Source organism: Podarcis erhardii (genome assembly GCF_964252035.2).
Source record: "Podarcis erhardii genome assembly, chromosome: 10".
In the NCBI taxonomy this organism is placed as follows: domain Eukaryota; kingdom Metazoa; phylum Chordata; class Lepidosauria; order Squamata; family Lacertidae; genus Podarcis; species Podarcis erhardii.
Genome location: NC_138500.1, coordinates 75212929 through 75233412, shown reverse-complemented (window position 1 = coordinate 75233412; position 20484 = coordinate 75212929). Strand labels below are relative to the sequence as shown.

Sequence of the window (20484 nt, the reverse complement as noted above, 5' to 3'; positions counted from 1 at the left end):
CCTGGTAGATGAAAAGCTGCCATCTATACTTTTGATTTAACAAACGGAGGGAGGGAGAGAGCAAGAGAGCAATGTGCACTGCATGAGATTGGCCCTTTGAATTTAGACATTAAGAGCTTTCATAAAAACTTGTAGTTGAACTTGTAGTCAGGATCAAATGACATGGGTACTCTGGTACTTCCTTGGCTTCAACCATATAATTTAGGGTGAATCTCCCACAGAACTTATAGATTCCCCCATGACCTCCAAGATAAAGCACTCTCAATATGCATTTATTAGACCCTTGATTAGCAAATAGTTTTATAAGAAGACCACTTTGAAGCAACGGAAATGGGAGGTAGTAGACCAAGTCTCCTGCTCTGTTCAGAAAGGTTTTCCATACATCTCTCAGCTTTAAAGACCAAATGATACCAGGACTTGGGACCTCTTTCTACCCCTATGTTCCATTTCCCCCTTGATCTTTAGAGATACTTTTGCAGTGTTCTGAGCAGAAGAGTATTTTCAGATTGCCATCCACTGGGCTCACAAACAAGTTTATGGCAAGATTTGATAGACTGATCATCTGTTCTGGGAAGGAGGAAAACAGGGTAATTTTTGTTATACTGTATTTATAATTTGTTGAAAATCAAAATTTCTATAAAATTTCACAGAAATGCACAATGCCACGCACGAATCAGGTTCTGCTGTACCTACACCATCAATGGGGTACTTGGAAAAAAGTTAAACCTGGTGCCACACACTCCCAGCTTAACTCTCTTTGTAGACCAAAGGAGCAGTGGCACAAAGATATGCCTGACTCCTCACCCAAGTCATAGAAACATAGAACTGTAGGAGTTGGAAGGGTCCCCAGGGTAATCAAGTCTGCCTCCCTGCAATGCAGGAATCTCTACTAATGACTTATGGCCATTCCAGTTCATAGCTAGGAGGGAAATTTGTGAACAACTATGCTATTTTTTTTCTGGCCAGTACCACTCTTGGGCTTGCCTCATCATGCCCTGCTTGCAGCAGAGTAACAGAACAAAGTGCATCAAGCCAAGCATTCTGCTTCTGCAATAGTGAAATCAGACGTTCGAAGAAAACCCACAAGCATGAAGGTAATAACTCTCTCCTGCTGCTGAAACTGAGATTAAGCAACATAATCCTTAGGAATATAGTGGTACCTCCAGTTACGAACTTAATGCGTTCCGGAGGTCCGTTCTTAACCTGAAACCGTTCTTAACATGAGGCACACTTTCGCTAATGGGGCCTCCCGCTGCCGCCGTGTGACTTCCGCTCGCAAAGTTTGCAAGCAGGAGCTTCTACTTCCGGGCTAACGGAGCTCGTTAACTGAAGCGTTCATAAGGAGTACGGTACGTAACCCGAGGTTCCACTGTACTTGGTATTTCTTTATTCAGCACATAAACCATGACCATCCAAATAATCCACCAGCCACACATGGACGGCTATGGATTGTCCTTCTAACATTACCTATGAACTGGAAAAAGAAATATGATACGATACCAAAAAAAGTAAAACAACAGACAAGCAAACAACAATATGTCTGTGTTGATTACCTGACATGTTTAGGGAGGGTTAACAGGTTCTTGTTACTCTTCTTCATGTCAAAAATGCAATGTACAAGTACAATACTTTGGAATCCAAGGTATGCAATATATGCTTGCATTTTGGAAAATCATGATTTAAAAAACAACAATATATTGCTATAGATTCAGGTAGGTAGCCGTGTTGGTCTGATGCAGCAGAAATAAAATAAAATAAAAAATTGTCCAGTAGCACCTTAGAGACCAACTAAGTTTGCTCTTGGTATGAGCTTTCGTGTGCATGCACACTTCTTCAGATACTATGAAGACGTGTGCATGCACATGAAAACTCATACCAAGAACAAACTTAGTTGGTCTCTAATGTGCTACTGGACAATTTTTTTTATTTTTTAATATATTGCTATATAACCCATGACTAAAAATCATGAGTTTATCTTATCCCCTTTCAGAGTTAACTATTCTAGTAATCATCACATCTTGCAGCATCAAATTTCATAAATTAATTGTGCACTGTGTAAAGTATCTTCTATGCTGAATCTCCTAAAGATCAGTTTCACCGAATGGCCCCAAATTCTATTATTATGTCAGGGTTCTCAGTGAGCTGTCCACCTCAATACAAATATCACTTTCCTGATTGGTTACTACTAGTTCATATCCCATCAGCGTGCATGTAAATTTAGGAGTTTTTGTTCCAATGTGCAAGACTTTACAGTTATTTATACTGAACTGCATTTGCCATTTTGCTGCTCCTTCACCCAATTTGGAGACACTCTCTTGATTTCATCCATCCTTGGTCACCTCACTGCTCATGCCTAACCCCAGATCATTTATGAACACGCGAAAAAGAATCAGTTTCAATATAGATCCTTGGGGAACCAAGTTATGTGCTCCCCTTGTGAAAACTATATTCATTCCTGTGGTCTACTTTCTCTTTTTTAGCCAGTTACAAATTCGTAAGATGCCGGCCCTCTAATCCCATTGTGCCAAATTTACTTAAATTCCTTCAACAAAGGCTTTCATCAATAGCTTTTCAAACATTCAAGTATACATAGATTACTGGATCACTCTTATCCACATACCTGTTGACACTCTCAAAGAACTCTAAAACATGAGGTGCTTTCTTAGTAAGAAGCAAGGCTTGGAATGCCTGAGTGATCCAGCCATGTAAAGTATTGAATGCCCCCCCCAAACCTATTCGGGAGGGGGGTTGATAAGGGGTTTGCTTTGTTTTTATTATGTATTTTGTGTAAAAACACAAAATCTTATATTTTATGCTGTGAACAACCCTGAGATCTACAGATGAAGTGTGTTATAAAAATTTAATAAATAACAACAACAACAACAACTGGCCTCTGAGCATTCTGTGTGGTGGTAGCAGTAGTAAGTGCACCAGCGAAGTAGGAAAGAATAGTACAGGCTTGGTACAACGTGGAACTATTTGTAGGCCTTCCTTTCAGCATCACTCAGATAGGGTGGGTTCGGGGGGGGGGGAATCAAGAAGTGAGCAGGGGCCAGTTGTGCCCCAGACGCTGCCAGTTGGCCATGACTACAACAGGATTATGGCTTAAATCTCAGTCAATGAAAATGTTGGTGCTCCCATTCTGAAATGTATCACATAACATGACCATGTTCTGAAAATTAAAAAGTGAAATACTCAGGAACCAAAGATTAAAAAGAATATAAAACGTACTCTTTGGCAGAAAAAGCACACATTTTTGTTTTTGTAGTCTACCTTCCTTTTTTCACCAACTTAGAAGCATTATGAGGAGCTGCAGAAGGGGGTCATACTACATGGAAGCGAAGCATGAAACACAAGTCACAGGGCCCTCTCTAGATCTGAGCTGCAAAATGGGGCTAGGACTTGTTTTGGCCATGCAGTTCCAAAGCACTCTGAGCACCTCAGAAATGGTGAGCCAAGCTGATAAGTCGCCAACCCCCCTCCTTTCATCCTGGAGCTGTAGTAGTAGTCTGAGGCTTGTAATTATGCCACAACACATTTGTCGACTTTGTGGGGAAACCAGTCTTTAAAAATCAAGAAAGAAATGGTCATGTGGAAGAGGTGGATGAATTTGGGTACATTAACGTTAGACCAGTTGATAAACGAAGAGAATGAATTTTATACATATTCCATCTTAAGAGACAAATACAGATTACCTACAAATTCTCACTGGCAATATCTCCAGACAAAACACTTGCTAACCACCATCTACAGACCAGGAGCTTTTACAGCCTCAGAGACCCCAGAAATATTGAAGCAGCTGATTAATTCTTACACAACAACAAAAACGGCCATCAACATATATAAATATTTGTTATCAGCAAACCATTTTGATATACAGATATCGAGGGAGGGTTGGAATAAAGAATTAGAGATATCCATTTCAACCACACAGTGGGAAACTGTTTTAACTGGTATAACAAGGGTGTCTCTGGATCTTAAATTGAGGCTCACACAACAAAAAATAATATTTAGAATATACTGGAGCCCATTACGTTTGTTTAAAAGAAGGGCTGTTAGAGATGCAATAGGGATAATGCTTCTCTAAAACATATGTTTTTTCACTGTCCTACATTTAAAGGTTTTTAGCAGAAGGTAACAAACCATCAACAGAAATGTATGGAACAACCTTACATTAACAGAGCAAAATATCCTATTGAATTATATACCCAGCACATGGAACCTTACAAAAGGACTATTTGAGTGGACTCTCCATGCCCTTACCACAGAAAAAGACTGATGGCGGGGAAATGTGGCTCCCTTCTACGAGTGGATTGAAGACTTGTACAAACTCGCAACATATAAACGCAGACTTGCCACTGTAATAAGAATTTTAAGGTCTTACATATGTAATAAATGTTCATAAATGTACCAAGAAAAATGTACAAACCACATGTCTGAAGCAGCACAGGAAGACAGCCCTGAAACGCTTCAGGTTACAGACTCCACTAACCCAGAAATAGTGCTTAAGGTTAAGAACTTTGCTTCAGGATGACAACAGAAATCATGCTCCGGTGGCGCAGCGGCAGCAGGAGGCCCCATTAGCTAAAGTGGTGCTTCAGGTTAAGAACAGTTTCAGGTTAAGAACAGACCTCCAGAATGAATTAAGTACGTAACCAGAGGTACCACTGTACTGTAATAGGTTAAGATCTGGTGAAGTACAATAACAACCTAGGTAAAATACAGTGGTACCTCGGTTTTCGAACATAATCCGTTCTGGAAGACCATATGAGTTCCAAAACATTCGAAAACTCAAAACAGAAGCCTCAAAATGGAAAACTCAATATGGAAGCCACATTTCCGGTTCAACTTCTGAGACGAGTTTGAAAACCAAAGCATTTACTTCCGGGTTTACAGCATTCGAGTTCCTGAAATGTTCGTCAATGGAGAAGTTCGGAAACCGAGGTACCACTGTATATAGTTTTGGGTCCCCCTTCCCCCCATTGTTTTCCCTTCTACACAGGTTGTTTCTCTTTCTTGTTTGTGTCTCACCATGTCTGGTGCACATATTTATGTACTTTTTGAACTTTCAATAAAGATTTTTTAAATAAATAAATGGCACAACACCATAATTATTCTGGAGTTACAGGATAAGAATCAGTAATAGTCTTGATTTTATTTTTTAAATTATGCTCTGCCTTCACTCACATACCTCTAAGGGAAGTTATATACAAAACCTAAAGAATAAGAATAAATGTAAAAACCCTTTAAACAACTTGTATTTCACAGTTTGAGCATCTCTGCTTCAAGTTTTACTTGTGTTTCTGTTTTTTAATTAATGTGTTATAATTTTCATTCTTTTGTACTGTACCGTATTTTTTGCACCATAACACTCACTTTTTTCCTCCTAGAAAGTAAGGGGAAATGTCTGTGCGTGTTATGGAGCGAATGCCTGCGGGTGGCGGGGGGGGGGGATCTGCTGCAGTCGTGAGCAGAGGATCCATGGTTCCCCTTCCTTCCCTCCTCCGTGGTTACAAAGCATGGATCCACATGGATCCTCAGGATTTTTGCATTGGGCTACTCCAAACTCACTGTCAGATCACATGTCTGTGGCCACAGCATGAACCACAAAAATCATATATCCACTATTTCGTTTAGAGTATTTTTTTTCTTGTTGTCCTCCTCTAAAAACTACGTGCGTGTTATGGTCTGGTGCGTGTTATAGAGCGAAAAATACGGTATTTTAATGTTGCTGCTGTTGTTTTGCATTGGAAGCAGCCCAGAAAATTTGTCATGGGGCAACTGTGATGGGGTGACTATACAGATGCAGTAAATAAATACACCATTAACTAATATCTGACTGGTCAGAATTGACCAAACATTTTTGATTGGTGAAATAACCAACCTTGTTGTTGGTGAAATAAACAACCTTGTACACACACACACACACACAGTACAATATTTTTCCGTATTCTCCAACACATGATACAACCATTAAATATCATTGAAGAACTACTGCTTACCCAATCTAGGCATAACAGCTCCCAAAAACTGTTCATCTTCCTGGAAGTGATTTTCTTGTAGAGATTCAAGCAATTTCTGTAAAATGTCCTGAGGCACTTTACAGCCAGTGCCTTTAAGTTCAGTGAATCTTGTTAGCCGAAAGCTCTTGTCAAGTTCATAACTTTCTGGGTTAAAGGACTCCCGGACAGACATGATTCTCCCACAATAAGTACCAGAAGCTTTTTCTCTTCTTCAAGATATTTGTTGGTATGCTTTCGTGGTAATTATCCTAGTTTGCAGAAAGAAGTATTAATACAATATAGACTTTCTCAGCTTGTTATGCAGAATAGTTCTATGTCTGTCTGTCTGTCTGTCTGTCTGTCTGTCTGTCTGTCTGTCTATCTGTCTATCTGTCTATCTATCTATCTATCTATCTATCTATCTATCTATCTATCTATCTATCTTTTCCCTTCTATCTAAAATTCTGAGCTGCAACCATACATTGCAAGAACAGACGCCTCCTTCACTAAGGCTACCAGCTCTTGACATTTTTTAAAAAATAGGCAACATTCATTTTTGCATATAAAGCCCCTGCACAATTACTTTCTTGCAAGTTCTGTAGCAGGGGATGGATCTAAAACTACCCACCCTCCTTAGGTCACTTTGACAAGTAGCAAGGGAACATCTACTATGGTTGAATTCAATTTATGTCTCTAATGACATGCCAAACATGAGTTTGGAAGTGCTGTGCCGAGCCAACTGGACCGAATTCAGTGCATAATAGTAGCATATATGTGATCTTGCTACAGGCTTAAAGAAAACCAGGTCTTTAAAGGTTGGCTATGTTTATAGCAAATTGACCTGTGTACGCAGCCCAAGATGTCCCACTTTGCTCCACCCTTAGGTGCATACATGCCAACATTTCCCAAGAAGAAATTGGGACATCCCCCCACACCATCCTGCTGCTGCTGCCTGCTCACTCTCCCCACTGTTGTCTAAGCATCCACCTGCTGCCACACAGAGAAGGGCCACTGACAATACTTCCAGAAGTGGCGCCATTCTTCCAGAAGCTGTGGCCCACCTCGTATGTGTGTGGCAAGTGGTGGCCAGCGAAGGTGCGGAACCAAGAGAGCATGAAACAAAAAGACACACATATTTTGATTCTGCACTCTTTGGGTCACCCAGGGAAAAAATTGGACATTTGTGCGGTATGCAGTGGAGGAGATAAACATTGGCTGGATCTAGGCACATCAAAAAAGTGATTCAGTTAAACCTGCTGTAAACTTCATAAAGGGAAAGTCTGCTAGTGAAAGATGGGACTCCACAGTGTCATAGTGTTATAATGCATATAAAGCATTTTTTCTTTACTAATGTAGCTGAGTTCATTATGTCTGAAGCACAGTCCAAGCAAAGTTAAGCACCCATGACACTACGAAACTGAAACAGTAACATCAACAAATCAGTTTCAGTGGGAACTGTGCCCACGGTATTTAATAGGCAGTAAAAAGTTACGGATTCCTCTACATTTCCTATTAACAATTGAACTTTAACACACAAAACAGTAGCTTTCTCCTCATTCTGTTCCCCCAAACAGGTGTCAATCTCCTGAAGCAGGGCTGGGGAGCCTGTGGCCCTCCAGATGTTGGTGGACAACAAACTTCCACAATCCCTGGCCCGCTAGTTGGGGTTGTTGGGAGTCCAACAATGCTAGGGGAGAAGGCATAGGGAGCTCCCCACCCATCCTATAAATCATTGTTTGAATGACAGACACCTATTTTCCCCACGGAAAGCTAAGCCTCATAAGCCATACAAAGAGTCGGGAGTACTTAATGCAGCTACCTATATAATTAAAAGCTGCAACATTCTGAATCTTGACTGAACGTTTTTTTCTGTTTTCTGAAATGAGGAAAGAAGACTGCAGAGCTGTCCCAAACAACTACAGTGTTCACAACACCATACTTTATCCACTTTAGAACAATTTCTTGCAAGTTTGTTTTGTAACTTTGGGAACACACGAGTTAGAATTCAAGTGCTGCATGAAGTCTGTCCAGAGTTGCACCGGAAAAGACCAAGCTCCCAGTTTCCATTAGTTCAAAAATCAACACTGCTCCGAGAATTTAACCTTTGCTTCACCGTAGATCTGGCAAACGAGCACAGCTGGTAAAGCAGGGGACTCCGTCTGAGGGTCGTGGGTTCAAGCCCCACGTTGAGCCAGAGACTCCGGCCCCGCCAGGGCTCGCGCCAGGGGACTCTGCCCCCTTCCGAGATTCTGCGCGGGACATCAGACCTTGGAGGCCGACCCGCCTATCCGGAAGGAAACCCGGCCACGTGCGGAAAGGGCTGGCAGCCCCGCCTGGCCCGGGGAACCCAGAGGGCGACTCTGCTGCCCCCCCCCCCGCCCTTCGCGACGGGCCGCTTCCCGCCTCCCTCTGCCCGAAGCGGCCCACTGGCGAACAGAACCGGGGGTCCTCTGGGAAGGGCCCCCCCCCCCCGAGTGGCGGGGGAGGCGGGCGTCGGGCGCGCGCCTCGGGGAAGAGGAGCCTTAGCCCTTTGGCGGGTGGCTTTAAAGGCATTTCGGAGGCGGGGAAGGCGCGGCGGGAAGCGAAGGCAGCGGGCGGGGGGGCGCCGGGGGGGGCTTCTCCGAAGGGAGGGGAGGCGACTGGCGCTCCACGCGGCCCCTCTTTCTCCTCTCAGGGAAAAATGTCGGCGGGTGGAAAGTTTAACCCCTTCCCCGCCCTCGCGCAGCTCCCCGCCGCCGCCGCCGACTCCGCTCTGGCCCACAGCGGCCCCAAGCCAGCCCCCGCCGCCCGGCCGGCCCTCTCCGCCGCCGCCGCCGCCGCCGCGCCCCTCCGGCCGGCGGAGCGGCCTCTCCTTCCTGCGCGGCCCCTGCAGCTTGGCGGCGGCGGCGGCGGCTGAGGGCAGGGCCGCGTTCCCCTTTAAGCCCGCCCGCCCAGGCCGGCCTCTTACCGCGTCTCCCCGGCTGCTGCTCCTCGCCCGCTCGCCCGCCCGCCCGCCCGCCGCCCGCGAACGGGACCCCCCTCCGCCGCCGCCTCGCCCCCCGGCCCAGCCAGCCAGTCCCACAATGCACCGGGCGTCTGGCCGGCCCGGCTCGCGCGCTCGCTGGCTCGCTCGCTCGCTCTCCGGCAGGGCAGACGACTCCGCCGCGGCAGCGAGAGGGTTAAGCCACCCCCCTTTTCCCGCGTTTCCTCTCGGCTCCTTCAACGGCCGCTCCGGCCCCGCCCGCCAGGGACCCGGAGGGAGGGGCGAGCAGCCCGCGCCGGGGGAGGGGGAGGCAGGCCCCGCCCCCCGGCCGAGAGGGGCTGCCCCCCCCCCCGAGTTCACCCCAAAGTGCGCGAAGAGGGCGAGGGGCTCTGGGGAGGAAGGGCTTCGTGGGCAGGGGGCGTATTGCCTGTCCCCCCCCCTTCCCAAGGATGCCTCTCTCCAGCCTCACTGCGGACAGACATTAAAGTCCTGTATATTCTCCAAAGGCGCCCCGAGAGCAAGGGCTGTACATCTGTGAGGTGTATCTGGAGAGGTAGGCAGTGGCGTAGCGTGGGTTGTCAGCACCCGGGGCCAGGCAAGTAATTTGCGCCCCCCAACCCTAAGCCCCAGATGTTGCCCCCTGCCCCCCCCCACGCTGCGCCACTGGAGGTAGGGATGCCATTTGTTCTCTTTTAGCACCGCAGACCAGGTGTGTCTTAGAATCTTGGGCAAAGCTTTTAAATCGCCTCGGGCAAATGTATAATATACAATATATACTATAATGTCTAAAAAAATGCATGTATAATTTTTATGCATTCTGAAGATATGTTCTTTGTATTACTAGAAGATATTGAAATAATGTTTCATCTCCATTAGATGCTAATGTATGGGGTGTGTGCATGTAAAATGTATTTTGCATGAGGACCCGCAAAGCATGGACACAAGATGAGTTGCTGCTAGTGGGACTGATTTTTCCCCCCTTTCAGTTGTGGATTTATTGAGCAATAGCTTGGAGTGACTACTGTTTTACTTTCCTCACAAACTGCTTCAAAATTCCTTTTACAATGTTTTATCCCAGTTGCAGAACAAAAAGAAACTTAATTTAAGATATTTTACTCATAAGAGAAACCAGTTTATATAAAATAAAATTATGGAAATGTTGGAAAAGGTCTAAAGACATATTTAGACCTTTCCTTATTCTTTCCTTAGGCTGTTGGTTTTTTTATTTAAAGAAAGTCCAAATTTGCCCTTTAACTTTTATATAAGGGAAACTTTAGTCTTGTCAACACAAACTGAAGTATTACTTTGTAAGAACTGTTGGCAGGTGGCTGGTCTAGACAAGAAGGTGGAGTTCAATCTGTTGTGGATGAGATTGCACTGGCCTTGAGGGATCAAGGTGCATTTAGATCCACCTTTGGCCCTCGAGGTGCAAGTGGTGACAGGGTCTCCCTTGGCTAATGCTTATGTTCCGGCTGCCTAAATGCAGTTATCCATGCTCTGGTAACATCCAGGTTAGACTATGGGTTTTCCTTTGAATGCTGCTCAGAAGGTTCAGCTGCAAGGCTGTTGATTGGGATCAATAGGTGGGAACACATCTCACTGAATCTTAAGTACAGTGGTACCTCGGGTTACATACGCTTCAGGTTACAGACTCCACTAACCCAGAAATAGTACCTCGGGTTAAGAACTTTGCTTCAGGATGAGAAGAGAAATTGTGCAGTTTCAGGTTAAGAACGGACCTCCGGAATGAATTAAGTACGTAACCAGAGGTACCACTGTAGTGGCATTAGTTGCTATTCTCTTTTTGAACATGTTCTTAGCTTGGGATCAAAATGTCTGAAGGAATGCCTGCCTCCAAAGCAGCCTGTGCTTGCTTAGTTCATCATCAGAGGCCCATCTCCAAGTTCCCCCACTATTGGAAGTGAAGTGGGTGGGGACTGAAGAGAGGGTCTTTTAAATTGTAGCACCACATTTTTGGAATTTTCTCCTTGAGGAAGCTTGCCTGGTGCCTCCTTGGCTATCTTTTCAATACCAGGGGACACCTTTTTTAATTTTTTCCTAGTGTATAATTGTTAAACTGTGATTATTGTATCACTACAGTTTTAAAAGACTGTAATATATATTTATTGTATTGCTGAAATAAATGTTTTACTCCATATTATGCCACTGTGATAATATTTATATTGTTGGGTGACACAGAAGCAGAGGAGCGCTGCTTCTGATGGTGGGGTGTCTGAACAGGTGGTCTGAACAGGGATCTGAACAGGTGGTAAGCAGACCTCTCTCTTTTAGTCAACAGAAAGTCCTGAAGTAGTGTGTTGCAGGGATCGGGCCAGGGCACCAGTCAGCACTCTACATATCACCCAACTGCCCCAATCTTTGGGCCCTCCACCTTCTGCCCTGCCCTTTTAGGATTGCTCTACCTATCAGCATTTCCCCTATGCACAAGCAATTGAGTGGTGCTAGCACATTTACAAAGTTAAGCAGGGTCCTGTATGCTTTCAATCCTGAACATTGCTAACCAACCTAATGAACAACCTAACCTGTGAGCCAGACACTTGTGTGTACATCAGTTTTACTGCAGCAACCATGGAAATATTTTTGGGGTGCTTCTCTTGGCTTATATTTTCCAACTACTGTGATTCAAAGCAATACCTTTTACTGGACCCAAGTTGTTCTTCAGTTTGGAATAAGGAAAAATCAGGCAAGGATGCCACTATTTATTTTATTAAGAGGTTCCCTCCCCAGCTTTTGATATTTTACACCAGGGCTGATATTTTACACCAGTGTATACAAACACTTGGTTGCCAGCTGAAAGACTTAATTCATATTGGTTGCTTATTACTTTATGAGAAGGCTCAGTTTTTTAGCAGCTTGTTCAATAGTTCCTGAATCAGATTGCTCACTGAAGAGTTCACTGTTTGACTTTTCTTTCACTCAGTCTGTGTTCTGTATAGAGTTCTGTACCAGTATATTTTCTTTCTCTGAAATTGGTCGGCAAGAGTTCCTGCTCCGACCTTTGTTTGGAAGGGAGGAACTTTACTTGTACCACCAGGTCTGCTGATACCTGATCTGTGGCCTAGCTTTCTTGAGGATGCAAGTCCAGCATTAGCTTCCTGGATTACCATATCAAGTCGCAAGGAAGGGACAGAACTAAAGCAGGTGTCATATTGCAGTCACTGGCAGCCATTAAAACATCTGCCTTGCTCTTGTTTTGTACTTTTTTATATAATCACACACAGTTCCCTGCAAACTGCTTGAGAATCTATCTAGTGTTCCTGTAAGCTTAAACCACCTGCTTCAAATGACATTTTAGCAAGTTTTAGTCATTATTTTCTCAGTCTTTCTTCACTGTCAAAAATAAAAACAACTCCCCCCTAAACTAACCTGAACAGAAACCTAGGACTTTTAAAAATAAAAGCAAATGGTCCCCTCCCCTCTTAAAGGATTTGAGAATGTTGAATCCATTTTCCAAATCTGCTAAGATGCTTAACATTTATGAGGGTGGGGTAAGAGAGATGGTTTGGAAATATTACTGCATGATATTATGTTCTGAAACATAATATGTAACAAATTCTTATTTAGGCATTTTCTGACATGATTTTTTTTTTTTAGGTCTAGCTATTGTTATGACTGTTGACCAATAGTTCTTTTGTTAGGCGGATTGCTGGCTAACAATAAAAGATGGCTCCAGTTACAGATAGGTAGCCGTGTTGGTCTGTCATGGTCAAAACAAAATAAAAAAATTCCTTCCAGTAGCACCTTAAAGACCAACTGAGTTAGTTCTAGGTATGAGCTTTCGTGTGCATGCACACTTCTTCAGATACCTGAAGAATATCTTCAGATATCTGAAGAAGTGTGCATGCACACGAAAGCTCATACCTAGAACTAACTCAGTTGGTCTTTAAGGTGCTACTGGAAGGAATTTTTTTATTTTGTTTTAATAAAAGATGGCTGTTGATGTTTCATCAATGGGTGCTAATAGGAGATGGCCTCCTGATATTTGAAGCAACCTCTCTGGGATTTTTTTGAATGACATACCCTCAACAGAGGGGGCGTGGGTGGCGCTGTGGTCTAAACCACAGAGCCTAGGGCTTGCCGATCAGATTTGAATCCCTGAGATGGGGTGAGCCCCCGTTGCTCAGTCCCTCCTCCTGCCAACCTAGCAGTTCGAAAGCACACACACACACAAAAAGTGCAAGTAGATAAATAGGTACCACTCTGGCGGGAAGGTAAACAGCGTTTCCGTGCGCTGCTCTGGTTCGCCAGAAGCGGCTTAGTCATGCTGGCCACATGACCCGGAAGCTGTACGCTGGCTCCCCCAGCCAATAAAGTGAGATGAGCGCGCAACCCCAGAGTCGTCCACGACTGGACCTAATGGTCAGGGTCCCTTTACCTTTACCCCCAACAGACCTTGCAGAAGGTGTCACCCCTCACAAGGGCTAAGGTGGGTGGCTGGGTGTGAGAGAAAGAGAGAGAACAAGCAGTATCTGCCTTGGTGGACTTCTCTTTCACATTCATTTATGCTCTGCTTTTAGCTTTGCACATCAAGCAAATGTTACAAAGGTACCGTAAGTATTCAGTGCTCTATTATCCAAAAGAAATTAAACCAATATTGTTGCCCCTGGAACTTTTTACAGCTCAAAAATTGTGAGACATGCAATAGTTTTATGCTATTACCTTAATTTGTGAAAAGATTTAAACTGAAACTAAGAGCAACATATTGTAAAAAAAAATACTTATTCAGAAAGCATATGCTTAAAAATGGGATTCATCACCTTGCAGTTGTGTTCCTTACATGTTTTGTATAAGGTTTAGTACTGTTAACCTGAATTTTTGTGAAATACAAAAAAGATTAAAAGTCTAGAATCAGAAATGGAGTAGGAGAAAGGTGTGGCCTTGACTGAGGGGCAGGGAGAAAGCTTAGGAAAGAACAGGGATGTTCCTATGCCATCAGATGGAAGGGCCTCTGTTTAGGACGGGTTAGGAAAAAGTGGAGGTGTCTGTAACAGTGGGTGGAAGCAAGCTGCTGCCAGAGGCCTTTCCAGCAGGCTCTGCTTAATGTTGTTAATCCTATACTGTACTCTCTTACCTGGGATTAGTTACTCTTACTAGTTGTTTTGCTTACCAGGGGCCCGGTGTTTCTGTGTTATCCTCCTATATGAGTAAATATGTTTCCGTAATATGATCTGTTACTTCAGAAGCATTTTTATTTGCATGCAGCACACTTTAAAAACACACACAGATGTCCTGACTAGAGGCAGTGTGACTCTAAAAGTTAAGGACCATAAGCTAAAGCTACTTAGCATCCCCAACACACACTAACATTTCAAGCTGTAACAACTTAAATAAACTTCCTTGATTGGATTTATGCTAATGGATCTCCTGTAGGCATTTCTAATTCATTTACATTTAATTTTAAGGTTGCCTCTGTGTCTGTTTCCAATTCAAACTAATACCATTAACAGATAAAATGAAAGTCTGTAACAGGTCAGAAGCCACAAGATGGCAATAGTTGAAGAGCAATTTGCTTCAAGAAGGAGTTGGATTGTGGATACTACAGTGAGATTACTCCTACTATGTTATTTATATAGTGCCCATCATCTGTAGCTAGAAAGGCACTTTCTGTAATTAAATGTAATTTTATTTTCTGTCCTGATGGGAAAAGGAGGAAATGGAGGTGAAGGGATCTATCAAAGGTGTGTGGCAGAGGAATGCATAGCACACACATCTCCTTGCAGAGAAGAATATTGGACCAAATATGGTGGACTGAGAAACCCAAATTTTAGGTCCCTTCATGTCCCTATTTTGAACACAAAGTTACTCCTATGTCAGTTCCAAGAAGTACAAAACAGGAAATGGGTATCTAGTGGATGTTTGTATGTTAAAAAGTCTTTAAGGGGCCATCAAATGGATGTTTAGATACTATCTCCAATCCAAGGGCCAGTCTTAAAGTATGGAATGGAATGTAAAACAGTTACTGAAATGCACTTTACCTTGGGGTGCCTTTGAAAAGTGTTTCAAAATTACAGCAATATCAGAATGAAATGAACAAACTGTTAATAAAATGTGTCTTATAGAATGAATAACACTCAGAAGCAGTTGCTTTGAAGGTTGTTGTTTTACAATCAAGCAGTATATAAATTTTATGAAATAAATACAAATAATCTAGTTTTCCATTCTCCTTTCAGACTTTTCCACCACCCACCCCTGGGTGCTGGTTTCTTTTATTCCTCCTCCCTTGTCCCTTGACATTATCTCCTTTCTCCTATAACAACTTTCCTGTCTTATCCCCCTTTTGAGTAGCTGCTAGGACTTGAATAGCAGCTAGGACTTCCTACTCAGGCAAGACTAAGGTTCCATGTAATTCTCACTTAACTAAGGAGGGAACCCCCCAGAGATGGGAGGGAAGACTAGGCATGGGCAATGCAAAAAATATGCACACGTGGATGCATTGAACTGCTGTGCATTCACACAATAAGAGCAACTAATCCCTGGAAGCAGCTGTCCTTCACCCCAACCAAATTTGGATCTGATCATGTCCATGCCAGAAGGGACATTAAAAATATGTATATTTTGTTTTATTTTTCTAAACAACAAAACAGATAATACACACATAAAGAAAAACATGTCTTAACAACAAAATAATATACAACCCAAGGAGCTTTTGATGATAAAGTAAAAAGAAATATCTAAAATCAGGAGTAAATTAACTGGGTACAATTATGAAATTGTAAAATTATAAATGGGATATAAGAAAACAACTTACATTATACAATGTTATATATAAAGTGGTGGAGTTGTGCTGAAGTCCATATATTTTGGAAACTAGTGATTACAGAGAGCTGTACACTTAGAAGTATAAATGTGATTGTGGACCCTAAACTATGTATTTTGTCATTTTCTTTTTAATGTAATGCAGTTTTTCTGTGGAAACAGTTAATTATATATACAGTGGTGCCTCGCAAGACGAAATTAATTTGTTCCGCGAGTTTTTCCGTTTAGCAATTTTTTCGTCTTGCGGAGCGCGGATTCCCCGGGTATTAACGGTTTTACGAAAAAGGAAGCAAACTCGCAAGACGTTTTCATCTTGCGAAGCAAGCCCATAGGGAAATACGTCTTGCGAAGCACCTCGAAAAACGGAAAACCCTTTCGTCTAGCGAGTTTTTCGTCTAGCGAGGCATTCGTCTTGCGGGGCACCACTGTATTCTGGTAGCTGCACAATTAGTAATCACTCAGTGCTGGAAAGGCACTTCATGTTATATCCTTGATAACTGGTTCAAGGATGTTATGTTCATTGCTATCTCAAAGAATTGACATGTAACACTGGTCAACAACAAATTTGTTGTCTGCGTTTTTTCAGTTGATTTAGGACGAATCTGATGCGCTGAATCCCAAAATCACATTGGTTTTGCTCAATCAGGTCAAGTTTTTGAGCTATGGCCACGTCATTTTTTTACGTTTTTGTTCACATGTATGCTTGTGTGGAGCATTTTAGAAGAAGTTGGTGGGGGTAAAATGCCATGTCGAATAATTGTTTTGATTGGCAATGATTATTTTAATGACAAGAAGTATTCAGGTCCAATAGTTCTGGGTGATTATGTCGAAAAGGGATCAGTTTGAAGTCATAAAACCTCGAAATCTTCCATAAATTGGTGCGGCTCCATAAATTGGTGGGATCAACAGAAAGAACCGGAGCAGCCTCAAGTATCCTGATTTCAATCAGCACGTCGTCCTGTAGCTCATTGTGATGAGCTTCCAGTGCCTATCTTCGGAGAACTTCCTGACATTAGTGACGAAGATACCTCCAGTGTTGAAGGACATGAAGAAGAAGAAGTGGTTCTTGAAGATGATGCTCCACATCCATTTTCCCAAAAGGAGTTGAATGATCTAGTTCGCGACCTCAGCTTGTCAAAGGACTCTGCTGAACTGTTGGCATCCAGATTGAAGGAAAAAAACCTGACAGTGCTCGCATCAGCTTCTTCCGCAACGCATCAAGAGGACCTCTGTTTTTTCTCTGAAGAGAAGGACTTGGTGTACTGTGCAGATATTGCGCAGCTTCTGCTCAAGCTTGGAGTGCCACAGTACGATCCCAAAGATTGGAGACTGTTCATTGACAGCAGCAAGCGATCACTGAAATGTCTTCACAACGGCAACCAGTTTGCCTCTATACCCCTGGCTCACTCGAGTACACTGAAGGAGAACTATGAAGCGGTGAAGTATGTGCTGGAAAAAATTGGTTATGATCAGCATAAGTGGTTTATTTGTGTTGACCTGAAGATGGTGAACTTTTTGCTCAGCTTAATCAAGCAGTTCACCAAGGCTCTGGACAAGGATGGTGACTGCTTCACTTACTTGTGCCAGGCTTTTCCAGGATTGACCATGGAGGAGTTGAAAGCTGGCATCTTTGACGGTCCTCAGATCCGTCAGCTCATCGGAGATCCAGAGTTTGGAAACTCAATGAACGAAGTGGAACTGGAAGCGTGGAAGGCATTTGTTCTGGTAGTGAAGAACTTTCTTGGCAACAATAAGGCCAGAAACTACGCAGAACTTGTCAACAACATGCTGACTGCTTTCAGAAACCTGAGCTGCAACATGAGCGTCAAGATGCACTACCTATTTTCACATATGGACCGGTTTCCTGAGAACCTGGGTTCAATGAGTGACGAGCAGGGGGAGAGATTCCATCAGGACATGAAAGAGATGGAGACCAGGTATCAGGGTCGCTGGGACGCAGTCATGATGGCTGACTACTGTTGGACTCTGAAGAGAGACCTCCCTGCCGCTGAGCATTCCAGGAGTTCCAAGAAACGGAAGTTCAAGCCCTGAAGTTTGAAAAATGGTGAAGCAACATGCAATTTAAGTGTACTTACCTTTGTCAATGCCCACCATTCAGTTTACAGTAAACCTGACCTGATGTAGAGAAACAGATGCCATTTCCCGATTCAGCAGTGCAAAAATGCCCTAAATCAGTTGTAGAAATCTAGACAACATTCAAAAAGTAAAAAATTGTTGCCCAGTTATCTTTGTTCAATTGGGTGATGCTGATCCTTCTGATCTCACCTCTGTTTGGAGGTTATATTTAATAATAGTCACGTGGGTGGCAAATCCCTTCAAAATATTATTTTATTTGGCAGTGTCTGTAAACAGGAAAGCCTTTCCCCCCCTTATTTCCTTCACTGTATAATGTGTTTGTATTCTTATACCCCATTTATAATTTTACAATTTCAGAATTTCCATACAGTTCTTCCCTTAGATGGTTTTCCTAAAATACTTACAATTGAAAGAGAGTGGGGAACAAGATGAAGTCAAGAAAACAGACAGAATGTGCACCTATTCAGCCACATGTGCATAGGCATCAGCCTTCAGCTCATAGAGCCTTGTATCTCCGAAAGAACCCAGATTTTACAGAGTTCTAAAATGGGGGGGGGGGGCCTTGATGGATACAAAACACGGGTGATAAGGCAACATAAATGGCAACAGGAGATCAAACATCTGAAAAGGGCATTAGTTTCAGGAGGCTAGGGACTAACGTAATATGATGTGTCACACAGGTGGTTCTGGAACAGAGTTCCTGGCCTAAGTGACAGCAAAAAAACCTCCACACCAGACAGCTCTGGGTGCTGAGCTAGAGGAAAATAAGTCAAAAGCAGAAAACAACGGCCAAGATGGGCCATGGATGGGTCATGGGTTTAAGGGGAAGGATGAGGAGTTCGTGGTGGATGTGGGAGTGGACAGGAAGCCAGATTTAATGGATTCAAGGACGGGTGTCCCAAGGTCTAAGTAACAATATTGGTGAATAATTTTGGTGGCAGAGTTCTGGACGGGGATGAGGGCTTTTTGTGAGAGGTAAGGATATCCTACAGAGCTCTAGCACCCCCACAGAACTGCAGTTCCCAAAGTTCTGTGCAGGAAGTGTGCATAAACCAGTTCTAGTTTGTGAAGATGTACCGCTAGAGTTGGCATTGCCTAATTAAAGCCATTTGCTGCAAGAAAGGCAAGATGGAGCAAAGCCACCTACCATCACTGATTACCTAAGGATAGTAATTTATGCAGAAGAGTGTTGCTGATTATCTTAATTGGTACTGAGTTAATAGCTATATAAGAGAACTACACCTTGGGCAATTGCTAACTGTAATGGTTTGAAGATGTGCTTACCATCAACACAAGTGCAGTGATTATGCGCTCAGGCAAACTTTCAGTTTTGTTAAGCTCTTACATGTCTTACTGCCATGGCTTGTGCATGCGCATAAAAGCTCATACCAATAACATACTTAGTTTGTTTCTAAGGTGCTACTGGAAGGATTTTTTTTTTATTTTGTTTCAACTATGGCAGACCAACACGGCTACCTACCTGTATACCACACCATTAATGTATGTAGTGGTTTGCAAAGTAACGTAAGTAAAGACATATGTCCTTGCTCCAAGTAACATGCAAACTACAAATGTTTGCTGTGTGTGAGAAAAGGAAGAGGCATAGACACCATGGGTACGAAGGGTGCATAGGGAACAGGCTCAGTTTTCTAAACCTAATTCAGGTATTTTCATTAAACGCTAAGAACAGCTTTCACGGAGGAATGTATCACTACTAAAGTGAATTCACCCTAGGACACAGAATCTATGAGGATGCAACAAGATTGTTGAAGATCTCTCTCCTCTCCCTCCCTCCCCCCCCCCCCGCTGTTGCCCCTTTTAATGTTCAGGACAAAACCAGGCTGTCAACCAGGCTGAGCCAGTATACATATTGAAGCCAAAACAAACAACAGAGTGCAAGAGGTCCACCAGATCAGGCCAGTGACCCACTAGATCTCTATGGGAAGTCTGCAAGCGGGACCTGAGTGCAGCAGCACTCTCCCAATTTGTGATTTCAGCAGCTGGTATTCAGAGGCATATGGCCTCTAACAGCGGAAGTAGAACTGAGCCATAACCTCCATGACTTTGTGTCTATTCCTCTTTTAAAGCCGTCCCAGTTGGTAGCTGTTTCTACATTTTGTGGGAGCAAATACCATAGTTTAACTTTGTGTTGTGCAAGTAAGTTCCTTGTTCTGTCCGTCTTGGATTTTCCAATGTTCGGTTTCATTGTATCACCTCAGGTTCTAGTACTATGAGAAGGAGAAAAACCTCTCCCTGTCTTCTTTCTCCTCAACATACAAGTCTTACATACCATCTTTCCCCGAAAGTAAGACATCCCCCGAAAATAAGACCTACTTCCAGTTTTGCCTCTCGCTGTAATATAAGGCATCCCCCGAAAATAAGACCTCCCCGATAATAAGGCCTCCCCCAAACATAAGGCCTCCCCGGAATATAAGGCCCCCCAAGCTACCATAAGGCGTCTGACTCCTCTGGGCCGTAGCGGCGGGCGCCACCGCGCAGCTCCCTGTTTGGCCGCAGTGCAGCCGGAGCTGTTCAGGCAGTGCGAGGTCCCTTTAAATCAGAGCGCCCACACCGCGGCCAGGACAAGCGCCCCCCTGCTGCGCGCTCCGCCCTGACCGAGTCTGGCTGACTCACAATTAGACAATC

General features: G+C 43.6%; 1 protein-coding gene and 1 long non-coding RNA gene across 3 annotated transcripts in view; one reads left to right on the top strand and one right to left on the bottom strand.

Moving 5' to 3' along the window:
- SEPHS1 (selenophosphate synthetase 1) overlaps window positions 1-9036 on the bottom strand; it is a 28831-nt gene extending 19795 nt beyond the window's left edge. The window contains exons 1-2 of one of the 2 annotated variants that reach the window (XM_081879195.1): window positions 8950-9036; window positions 6003-6271 (exon numbers count right to left, since the gene is read on the bottom strand). In XM_081879195.1, coding sequence (XP_081735321.1) covers window positions 6003-6195 — 193 coding nt within the window. In that variant the 5' untranslated portion in view covers window positions 6196-6271; window positions 8950-9036. Of the gene's footprint in view, window positions 1-6002; window positions 6272-7821; window positions 8265-8949 lie in introns of those variants that run through there. The other variant, XM_081879194.1, reaches the window with a different exon arrangement.
- Window positions 9037-9318: 282 nt separating this feature from the next.
- LOC309351500 lies at window positions 9319-11125 on the top strand. Its single transcript, XR_014160868.1, has 2 exons — window positions 9319-9517; window positions 9634-11125. It is a non-coding gene; the product is annotated as an uncharacterized lncRNA (long non-coding RNA).
- The last annotated feature ends 9359 nt before the right edge of the window (window positions 11126-20484 follow it).